Source organism: Bison bison, unplaced genomic scaffold (genome assembly GCF_000754665.1).
Source record: "Bison bison bison isolate TAMUID 2011002044 unplaced genomic scaffold, Bison_UMD1.0 scf7180017864307, whole genome shotgun sequence".
NCBI lineage: Eukaryota > Metazoa > Chordata > Mammalia > Artiodactyla > Bovidae > Bison > Bison bison.
Window position 1 is genome coordinate 592,291 of NW_011494879.1, and position 11,720 is coordinate 604,010.

The 11,720-nt window shown below is 49.6% G+C and overlaps 1 protein-coding gene across 1 annotated transcript in view; it reads left to right on the plus strand.

Annotated features, from left to right (window-relative positions):
* Nucleotides 1-10,578, plus strand: part of TTLL11 (tubulin tyrosine ligase-like family, member 11) — a 300,428-nt gene extending 289,850 nt beyond the window's left edge. The window contains exon 12 of the mRNA XM_010852103.1: nucleotides 9,754-10,578. Within this exon, the coding sequence (XP_010850405.1) occupies nucleotides 9,754-10,049 (296 nt within the window). The 3' untranslated portion in view covers nucleotides 10,050-10,578. The remainder of the gene's footprint in view (nucleotides 1-9,753) is intronic.
* The last annotated feature ends 1,142 nt before the right edge of the window (nucleotides 10,579-11,720 follow it).

Sequence of the window (11,720 nt, forward strand, 5' to 3'; positions counted from 1 at the left end):
AAAGAAGGTCACTACATAATGATCAAAGGATCAATCCAAGAAGAAGATATAACAATTATAAATATATATGCACCCAACATGGGAGCACCGCAGTATGTAAGACAAATGCTAACAAGTATGAAAGGAGAAATTAACAATAACACAATAATAGTGGGAGACTTTCATACCCCACTCACACCTATGGATAGATCAGCTAAACAGAAAATTAACAAGGAAACACGAACTTTAAATGATACAATAGACCAGTTAGACCTAATTGATAGCTATAGGACATTTCATCCCAAAACAATGAATTTCACCTTTTTCTCAAGCGCACATGGAACCTTCTCCAGGATAGATCACATCCTGGGCCATAAAGCTAGTCTTGGTAAATTCAAAAAAATAGAAATCATTCCAAGCATCTTTTCTGACCACAATGCAGTAAGATTAGATCTCAATTACAGGAGAAAAAAAAAAAAAAAAAAAACGCTGAAAGAAAAACAAACAGTTATATAGAATTTTATAGCTAGAAAAAATATCTTCTAAAAATGCCAGAATCAAGACTTTTTAGACAGATGAAATTTGAGAGAATTTGTCACTGAAAGGCCTGCACTCCAAAAGATACAAAACAAATGTACTAATGAATAAATAACTGAAAATGATGAATAAGTAGATAAATATTAAAAAACAGCATCAGTATTTACAATATCCAAGACATGGAAGCAACACAAGGGCCCATTAACAGATACTTGACTTAAGAAAATGCAGTGTATATATACAATAGACTATTGTCCAACCATTAAAAATTAAATATTGCCACTTATAGCAATATGCATGGACATAGAGAATATTATGCTTAGTGAAATAAGTCAGAGAAAGACAAATACTATATGATACAACTTACATGTGAAATCTAAAAAATAATACAAATGAACCTAAATTTGAAGCAGAAATAGGCTCACAGACATAGAAAAAAATGTATGGTTACCAAAGGGGAGAAATAAATTAGGAGTATGGGATTAATAGATGCAAGTTACTATGTATAGAATAGGAAAAAAAAAATTGTATTTTTGTTTTTATTTATTTATTTTAAAGTTACTATTATTATTTATCTTTTGGCCGCACTGCATGACATGTGGGATTTTAGCTCCCTGACCAGGGATTGAACCCATGCCCTCTGCGTTGGCAGCGTGGAGTCTTAACCACTGGACCGCCAGGGAAGTCCCTAGATTTTGTTTTGAGGGTGAGGTAGAGGCACCCCATAAAGAGCTCACCCCAGTGCCTGATGCATACAAAGCATGCGCTCTATGCCAGCTACTCATTACTTCTTACCGAGTGGTGTTGTGGTGCTCGAAGGGCCTGGATTCTGTGATCTCTGAAGTCCTTTCCAAGCCAGAGATCGTGACCCCTGCTGAGGGATGAATGTTGAGCCTCAGAAGGTCCATGGGAGCCATTAATCCCACCAGAAGCATCTGGAAGAGCACCAAGGAGGTGGCAGGAAGTGGTGACCAGCCCTGCAGCCCATCTCCCCAGACGATGACTCAGGAGTTTGCATCCGCCTCGTGATGGAATCAGGGGTGACCCTGGCTGGGGCTGGAGCGGGACCTTCAGGCCACTCTGTGCCCGCCAGCGGTGTGACCTGCGATTAATGAAATGATGGAATAACTGCTTTCATCTTTGCTTATGTTTGTTATGTGGGTGCTGCGGGCTTCTGGGGGCAATGATTTTTATCCAAGGTCTATTTATGGTTCACTCCTGACACTTAGTAATTTTTCCATCTAGCCAAGGACAGAGGTGATGGTGACTCGCCGCTGCAATGCCTAGATACAAGAACTCTGTGCGTGAGACTTCCGTTCCCCAGCTATAGGGGAATGGCTGTCTCCTCTGTCCCTTAAAGGTTGAGCCTTGAGGAAGTTTCCATCTGTTTTGGGATGAGATAGTGTAGACCAGCAGTGGGGGACCCAGTACCGCCACCCTGGACAGTGCGAACTGGGGCACAGGAAATGTGACCCTGGGCAAGTGGCCAGGCCTCTCTGGGTTCAGCCATCTCAGCTGCACAGTGTGAATATCAGCAGGACCAGGCTCTCAGGGTTGTTGTGAGATTGAAGGGACACGTGCAGGGAAAATGCACAGCGTGAGTCAGGGCGGCAGAACATCTTCAATAAACGTGGTTTGAGGTTTTAATTATTATGATAGAATTTTTAAAGATATTCTTTTTTTAAACAATTTGTTTATTTTATTTTTGGTTGTGCTGGGTCTTCGTTTCTGCGTGGGCTTTCTCTGGCTGTGGAGAGCAGGGTGTTGCTCTCTAGTTCGTGCGCAGGCTTCTCACTGCGGTGACTTCTCTTGTTGTGGAGCACAGGGTCTAGGCACACAGGCTCGGGGGTTGTGGCGCACAGGCTTAGTTGCTCCACAGCATATGGGATCTTCCTGGATCAGGGATCGAACCCGTGTCTCCTGCATTGGCAGGCAGATTCTTTACCACTGACCCAGCAGAAAAGCCCAGTTATTATTTTTCAAACATTCAGAAGCCACTATCCCTCCTAACACTTCTGGAATCCTGAGAAATGACCCAATCCTCTGCCCATTTTACTGAAGGGGAACGTGAGGCCCAGAGAGGGGGAGTAATTGGCCCAAAGCCACGACACGCAGAGGGCAGAGACCAGGTGATAATCCAGGTCCTCTAACCCCGCAGCATAATTTTTCCTCCTGTAATCCCAGTCAGTTGGCTCATTGATTCCACAAACACTTCCAGAAAGCCTGCTCTGTGCCAGCTAGAGATGGGGGCACAGGCTCCCCAGCCACAGGACAGCCTAGTGTGGAGATGAGCCGGTTGGTTAGTGCAGTAGAAGAAGCAAATGAAGCCAGCGTCATGATAGCGCTCCAGGCAGCCGGAGGTGAAAGGGCAGGCATTAAAGCAGGGAGATGACTGGTATTTTTCAAGCGCTGCATTGGGCTTTTTCTAGGGAGTGCTTGATAAAAGCCACTCTTTACAGACATAGAAACCAAGCCCTCCAGAGGAGAACTGGCTCCCGAAAGACTAGACAGCTAGCACGCAGCAGAGCGGGAACCAGGCCAGCCCAATCAGTCATTCCTCCATGGAGCCAGATGCCATTTCTCGGGAAAGGCCCAGTTTTCATCTCCTGCAGTGGAGCCCTTTGAGACCCCAGCCCCAGGCCTGGGGGAAGGACTATGGTAATGCTTCGGGGGACCAACTGCAGCTACAGATCAGAGCAGACTGCAAGCCACCCCAACAATGGGGAGAAGACAGATCCTCATGATTAACCACCTCGGAGTCGGTGCAGCCTTCACATAGCTCTTCTGGGGAGCGTTCTGCTGCACAGAGAGGAACCACTAAAGTAATTCTAGTCAAGATCACTCAGCTTTATTTCCCACCACCGATTCCAAACAGAAAGCCTGTATACTTGCACATTTAAAAAGTCACTATGAGACAGAAACCTCTCTTCCAGGTGAGCAATGAGAAAGAGATTTAAAGGTTGGGGTGAGAGAAAGAATCAGCGAATAGCTGTCCTAACCCAGCACACCAATATTTTGAAATAGAATTACTAGCAAGGAAGCACAGGTATATTTGAGAGGGGAAAAAAATATATCTCATATTCAGTGTGGGGTAATATCTCTGGCTGTCGACAATGATTTGGATTTAATTATATCATATATGCAAATGTGCTCTATAAACTATAAAATAATACATAAATGTCAAATGTTAAGAAAGAACACTGTGTTGGAAAGAGAACTGTGGGTTTGAGAGTCAGCTAAGGTTTAAATGCCGCCTCGTCCACTTAAGGGGACCTAGACAAGCCACTTGGCCTTTCTGGGTCTCAACTGTAAGTGGGGAATCCTTGTAATAACATCCTCTTCTGAAAGCGACTCAGAGAACCAGATGAGAAAACGGATATTCTTTGTAAACTGGCAGGTGCTCTACACACGGACCACATTATTCTTGTTTCCATCCTTAAGCCCCAGAGTAGATGATGAGATTATCAAGGCGCAGCCGCCAGCACTGTCCTTAAGTCCAGTGATCAAGAGCCCCTCCCTGGGCGTGGAGAGCAGCAGGCTGGGGGCCAGGAGCCAGTGGGCCCTCTCTCACCAGGCTGATGGACAGAATGAGGCCACAGCCTGTCAGGGGCTGCATCCTATATGCAAGTGGCCATCTCGGCGAGAGCCACGTGGATGGCTACACTGGAAGGTTCCAAGGGTTGCTTTCTCCAGCAAGATCCATGAACCCAAATGAAGTTTAAGAAAAACACTCAGCAGCTGATCTTCAGGCACAGCGGGCAGGAGGGGAAAGCCTGTTTGCGAAACCTGGGGGACGGTTCTGCACCTCCTTGCTGGCATCCAGCAGAAATGGGAGTGGTGGGAGGTGGGCTCCCTCATTCACTGCAAGGCAGCGTCATTTCTTCCTTCTAAGTGACTGGAATTAACACCCCGACCTGGCCATCTCTTTGACGGCTCTTGAAGCCTCAGCAGAGTCAAAAAGTTACGGGAACAATCCTAGGCTCAGGCACCTTATTGGCTGTATGACTTTGACAAGTCTCTTGAATATAAAACGAGATTGATGGTCACACTTGCTCCCTGAGATTTCTGAGAGATTCGTTCAGTTAAATAATGCAAGTGCAGCCCTTCGCCCAAGGCTTGCACATAATGAAGGCTCAAAGAATATGAAGTGCTATTGTTTCCTTTCATCCCTTTTACTGTAATGGGTCACTGAAGCAATGTTACCAAAGAGATGCTTCCAGCTCCGCATCAGAGCTGTAAGGAGTGATCCGCCAGGGCTGGTGGAGGAGCAGGGGAGAGGGGCAGGGTTTCTTACATTTTCTCCTAAATAGCTCAAGTAATCTCGAAGACTTGGTAAATGGCAGGAGAGACTGCAAGTACTGGCTGCACCTCAGCAGAACCAAGCTACAGACCAGGGCGCTATGGACTAAAGCATGCCCTACCCCCCACTTTCAGTCATATGTTGGAACCCTAGTATGACTGTTTTTGGAGTTGGGGCCTCTGAGGAAGTAATTAAGGTTAAATGAAGTCATAAGGGTGAGGCCCTGATCCAATAGGACTGGTGTCCTTATGAGAAGAGATGCCAAATTGCTGGCTGTCTCTCTCTCTCTCTCTCTCTGCCTTGGGAAGCCACAGAGAGAAGGCGGCTGTCTGCAAGCCAAGAAGAGAGCCCTCACCAGAACCACACCATGCTAGCACTCTGATCTCAGACTTTCCACCCCCAGAACTGTTGAGAGAATAAACGACTGTTGTCTGAGCCACCCTGGCTATGGTGTTGTGTTATGATATTTGGCAGCTCATGCAGATGAAGATGGTAGAGACAGGTGGGCAGTGGGATTTCAGAGGAGAGAGCTTGTTCTCTGCACCCCTAGAGGTTCTTGATCACCCATGGCAGGGCTAGTCCAGCGCTAGGTTTCTCAAAAGACCATGCTCTCAACTTCTTCACTCCATTGCCTCCTCAAGAGCCCTTCAAGAGACAGCCAAGAGGGAATGTTCATCGCAAAGCTTCCTGATCACCCTTGAGTGTCGGATCCCCAGCGCTGCAGTTACAAGCAGTATCTGGGCCTCATCACCAACAGACAGCCTCCAGGGGACAGGAACAGGAACCTGCATTTCCGGCAAGGTCCCCAGGTTATTTTACAGATAAAATGTTAGCAAAACACAGGCCTTGAGGGGAAGGCCAGTCCCCTCAGCCTGCTGTTAGAGCCCCTTCTTCGTGAGGACTCCTGACTCGCCTTCATGCCCCCATCCACCCCATTGGCCCCTCAGAGACATAGGCACGACCCCCAGATTCTATCCAGAACCTCATCACCTTTCACCACGCCACCACCCCCCACTGCTGCCCTGTCCAAGTCGCTATCAGCCCTCGCCTGATAGGACCAGTCCAATCTTCCCGATTTTTTTCTCCTGTGCCCCTGCCACTTGCTGTCAACACAGCACACACCTGACCATGTCACCTGGAAACCTCCCAGTGGCCACCTGTCTTCCTCAGCATGAGATGCGAAGTCCCTTGGTCCACAGGGCCCTTATGGCCTGGCTTACCAGAACCTTTCAGGCCCACACTCCATCAGCACAGACAGAGAAGGGCAGGGCCTGGCAGAGGGCAATAGAGCTTGCTGCCCATCCACCCCCGCCCCCGCTTAGTGGTCAAGCCGTGACGCTAGAAGAAACCGGGGATGTGTGGTTTCTCAGAAACCAAGAGAGGACTTAATGCAGAGTTGGAACAAGTTCATGCTTTTCCAGCTCCATCATTAGTCTTTTAAAAATAACTGATTGCAAGTCTGCTTTCAATCAGAGTGTCTTAAAAGGCAGACATTTTTAGCCCAAAGTCAAGCTTCTGTCAGTTTCAGGGGCCAGCCCTTTTGCAAGCAGGCCCCTTTTTGCAGATGGGCTTTCAGAGTGGAGAAAGAACAGACTGAACCTGGCAGCAGGAGGAGGCGAGGCAGGGACAGGTTCTCAAAGTGGGGTCCCGACTAGGAGCCTTGTCACCATCTGGGGATGTGTTCAAAGCACAAGTTCTCAGACCTTCAGAACCAAGAACCCTGGGGTGGAGCTGCAGTCCGTATTCCAACACAGCTTCTGAACAGAATCAGCAGAGCCTGAGGCCTGGGTTCAAATCCCAGCCCTGCCGCTTACCAGCATGTGACCTGAGGGCAAGTTATGTGATCTGTCTGGGCCTCAGTCTTCTCATCTGCACAGTGGGACGTGTAGTGAGGGTCGGAGCACTGGCATCGTGTACGTGACCCATGCAGGAGTCAGTAATGTCCATTCCCCTTCATCCTCGTGCGTATACTTTATATAAACTTTTTATCAAAGCAGAACATGTATGCAGAAAGTTTGCACTCTAATTTTTCAAAGCAATGACTTCAAATAGTAGCAAAGTCTTCATGATTAGAAGCAGCTGTCCCAGCATCACTTTTTTCCACTCTCTAGATTTTCCAGTTGCATTATTTTTTAATTGCACATGTGTGTACTATAGAATGGAGAAGGAAATGGCAACCCACTCCAGTGTTCTTGCCTGGAGAATCCCATGGACAGAGAAGCCTGGTAGGCTGCAGTCCATGGGGTCGCACAGAGTCGGACACGACTGAAGCGACTTGGCAGGCAGTACGATAGAAAATCCGAAAATGTAGATGAGCAAAAAGAAAACCAAGGATATCACAGTCAACCCCATTTCTCGTTTTATCAATAATGAGATATTGATAATGATTTGTCAATGATTTAGCCATACTTTTTTCTCCCGAAAGAGGTCTTAATTGTATTTTGGGGGGTGTGTTATTACTCTAATCACAGTCTGCCTCCAATTAAGGGAAGGAAATGGGTGTTTGTTGAGTAAAAGGTGCTCAGTCCTCACTGTTCAGAGTGTGTGCTCCAGAGACCAGCAGCCTGGGTACCACTGGGAAGCTTGGCAGAAATGCAGGGTCTTGGGCCCCATCCTGGAATCTGAATTTTTTGACAAGACTGTGGTTAAAGTGAGGGTGGGGGGTTGTAGACCCCAGAGCTATGAAACTTGCAGTCACGCACTGTTCTTCCAGTCCTGGATAGGAGACTCAAGCTAGCATGTAAATACGTGCGGCTTCCTTTATAAACGGAAAGTCTTGCCGCAAAGCACTGCCAGCTGAACTAAACCATGTGATTGATGAGGAGGGTGATTTACACTCTGGCCTGAGCTCCTTATCTTGTCAGCGACCAGGGACATGCCGTTCCCGGACCCGGCACCCGTCTGCCGACCACACGTGGAGCAGCGGCGCTCTGGAGATCACACACTTGTGAAGTTGGGGGCTGGGACTGCCCCGGCTTTCTCTGTGTTTAGATCCCAGCCTCTTCAGCCTGCGTGTCCTGGACCCTCCCGCTGACTGTGCGTGCACACACACACACACACACACGCATGCACACCCTAGGACAGCCCTGGCCCAGAGTCAGTGATTAGAAAACGTCTGTCTCCTCATACAGGCTCAGGCCTCATCCCCTCCGTCTTGGTCGGTACCAGGCCTCTGTTTACATTAAAAGGGTTACTGTTCTTTGTATCAGCTCCTGTCAAGACCAAGCAGGGGACTTGCAGAGCGTCTGGAGTCAAGAGAAGCTGAGTAAAAAAAAGCTTTGATGGACTTAGAAGATTAGAAACAAAAAACAAAAAAGCAACGTCTTTGCTCAGCTCAAGTTTCCAACACAAAAAGATCTCTTAGATCCCAGGGTCCATATATCATCCAATATTTACGAACTCCAGGCCAGGCTTCCGCCTACAGTGACAGAGCAGGCAACCAGTTTGTCTGAGAAGGAAGCAAGGCCCCTGGGAAGGTGTGGATTACGAGTGGGAGCTGGCTTCTCTAAAAGTACCATGTGGCATTTGGTCCAGCCTTAGAGCCATCTTCCCCAAGGAGCCCAGGGAGCCCCATGATTTTGGGTCATGGAGCTCACTTTCACTAGGATGTTGGGAAGACTCAGAACCTTTTGCGAGGCACAACTTGGTTAAGAGAATTGGGAGTCAAGAGTGTGAATTTCCAAGCCACAGGTCTCTGGCTGTGTGACCTTAGGGAAGTTACTCAACGTCTCTGATTGTTAGTTTCCATATCTGTAAAATGGGACGTCATAATAGTGACCTTGCAAAGGCATGTCTGTGAAGCGCCTGGTGCTGACTCATTCATTCATTCACTCATGTAGTCAGTCCCTCTGTATGGAGCATCTTCTGGGGACCTGGCGCTGGGGGGAACTGAGGTGAGCTGGAGCCCACAGTCCAGCAGGGAAGCTAGAGATTGTCAGTGAACCACGCAAATAAAACCCTGAACTAGCCGCCAAAGGTGCTACCAAGAAAAAGGCAAGAAGCCTCTACCAGGGGCTGGATCTTACCTGGCACTCAGAGGAGGGTTTGCTGAGTAAGTGATTTTCAGCTCAAATCCCAAGAAGGAGTAGGAATTTACGAGGCAAAATAGAAGAACCTTCCAGGCGCAAAATGGGGTTTCCTATTAATACCTTTCAGAATATAGTTTTGAGTATAGAGAAGGGGTCAGATATGTTTTACTTTTTGAGGTAAAATTTACATGTAGCAAAATGCACAGATTTTAACTTAAGGTACAATTTGTGGATTTCGATAAATGTAACTGACATACCTATGAGGGCTTTCCCTGGGTAGCTCAGATGATAAAGAATCTGCCTGCAGTATGAGTAGACCCAGGTTCGATCCCTGGGTGGGGAAGATCCCCTGGAGAAAGGAATGGCTACCCACTCTGGTATTCTTGCCTGGGAAATCCCAGGGACAGAGGAGCCTGGCAGGCTACAGTCCATGGGGTCACCAAGAGTCAGACATGACTGAGCACCTAGCACTTTCCATGAGGTTATAGAATGGCCATCAAGTTGGACTCATCTTCACACCCTCTCCCTTATTATAAAAGTTGTGGGCTGGGTTTTAATGGGAACATTTGATGGCGATGCAAGAGAATAAGGCATTGGGCTAGGTTTAAATCCCAGCCCTACGGCTTTCTACCACTGGACTTTGCCCAGGTCTCTCCAGTTCTCTGAGACTCAGTTTCCCCATGTGTAAAACTGGGTTATTGAACCTTCTTCACAGGGCAGCTTAAAGGGTGAATCTGCAAGTGGTTGTGAACGCCCAGCTGGCCGGGCGCTGGTCAAGCAGGCTGAGACGGCCCTGTTTCCTCTCCGAAGGAAACGGCGGTGGGGAGAGAGCCTGGTGGTAGGCGTCGGGAAGCCAGGGCGCCTGCGCGCGCACACCAAGTCCCCCTAACGCCGGTCTCTCGTCCACAGGGATGTGCCTGCAGGCCTTCGTGGAGGCCTTCTTTTACCTGGCCCAGAGGAAGTTCAAGATGCTGCCGCTCCACGAGCAGGTGGCCTCGCTGATCGACCTGTGTGAATACCACCTGTCCTTGCTGGACGAGAAGCGCCTGGTGTGTGGCCGCAGCGGCACATCGTCAGGGAGCCGGCTCCAGCCCAGCGGAACCCCGCAGGAGGCCGCGCCTCCAGCCCCACCGGCCGAGGGCCGGCCCCAGCCCTGCACAGACGGCGCCCACAAGGTCTCCCACTCCAGACACACCCTGTCCTGAGGGCCGCTCTGTCTTCCCGGAAGAAGGCTGAGCCTGAAAGACGCCACCCCCGGGCTTCCTGCTGGTGGAGAGATGGCAGGATGCTAAGTCCCAGCCCGAGATCCCGCTCCTCGTCTCAGCGTTCCGCTGAGCTGCGCTTGGCGAGCCCGCCTGATTCTCGCCCGCTCTCCTTCCCAGCACCTCTTGGTGGCCCACCTGCTCGCAAGCCATCAGCGGACATATGATATCCAAAACATGACAGATGGCCTCTTCTCTTCTGGGCTCGTGGGAAGCCACAACTGGGGATAAAAAGCTGCTGTGTTTGGGGCAGGGTGGGAGGCACCAACAACCTCAAGACGGAGGGCCATGGAAAGAACTCAAGGCAGCTGCATCTGGGGTCTGCCCCGGGGGCCCCCCAGGGAGAATATGGTTAGAGCCTAGGAACATCATATTTGACTTCCTACCACCCCATTCTGTGAAAATGAAGTGGAAATACCCAGGAGGCCTGCACGCTGTCCCACCCCAATCATGTGCTGCGTGGGTGCAGTTAACAGACCGACCTGGCTGATTTCATGAGCTTGTCTGTTGTCAGCAGTGTTCCGTGTGTTACTCATTAAGATACAGATTTCACTGAGAGGCAGCTCAGGAAGGCTCCTGGAGTCTCAGAGCTGGCTGCAGCCTGTGAGCCACCTTCTGTCCCATTTGGTTTGACCCCACAGCAGGGGTTCCCCAGTCATGTGCCCTCTGATCACAGCTCACCACGGTGGGGCAATCACCATGTGTGCCCAGAGTGTGTGGGGAGCCCTGGGGAAGGTGGAGGCTTCAGAGGGGAGGAATGTGTCTATAAGCCCTGCGTAAGGATCAGAGCGAGTCAGAGCTTGACATTAGAAGTGTTGGGGAAAGGGGAGTCACATTCTCCCTTCAACAAAACCATTCCATTCATGTCCCCAGATATCCACCTCCCAACCCTGCCCGTCTCAGAGGGGAAGCTTCAGAAGCAGCGGAAGGGAGCACTTTGGAAAATGGCCACAGGCAAGTCAGGGTCCAGGGCCCGCTGACCACAGGCAGACGAGAAGCTGCCCTTGTACAGCCAATCTCCCCAGAACGCTGTTGGGTTTGGGGTTAACATGGCCCTTCCCAGAAGGTCCCCACTTATAAAGGACCCTGGAGGGCCCTGGAAGGAGCTCACCATCAGGCTCTGAGGGAGGAGAATGAAGGGTCTTGGACAGCATTCGTTAGCATGGTGCCTGGCACACAGTAAGGCTCAGAAAACGCTCACGAATGTAGGATCCAGGAAGGGTCAGAGATGTGTCCTAGACCAGCACAGACATCTTCCTTCCCCTGCTTTTCCTCTTCCTCCTAACACTCCTCCCTGTCTCTGAGCCAAATCCCCTTCACTCCAACCAGTGGGAGCAGTTGCATCAAGGTCCAGCACAGACCTTGGTCCCTCATAGGTGTTCAAAAAGTGTCTGTTGAAATGCCCAGCTGGGAGTCATCCTCTCTGGAATTTTTTTCAACCCAAAGGGAAGGCTGTTAATCTAAGATCGCTCCAGCTGTTGGGCAGTTTAGGGGGTGGGGTGGGGGTCTGTTGATCCTTGCCTCACCTTCCCTCTAGGCAGACGCCCATTCCCTCAAGGTGTGAAGTCTGCCTCCCCCGCCCCCACAGGGTGGCTCCCATGTGATGCCCTCATC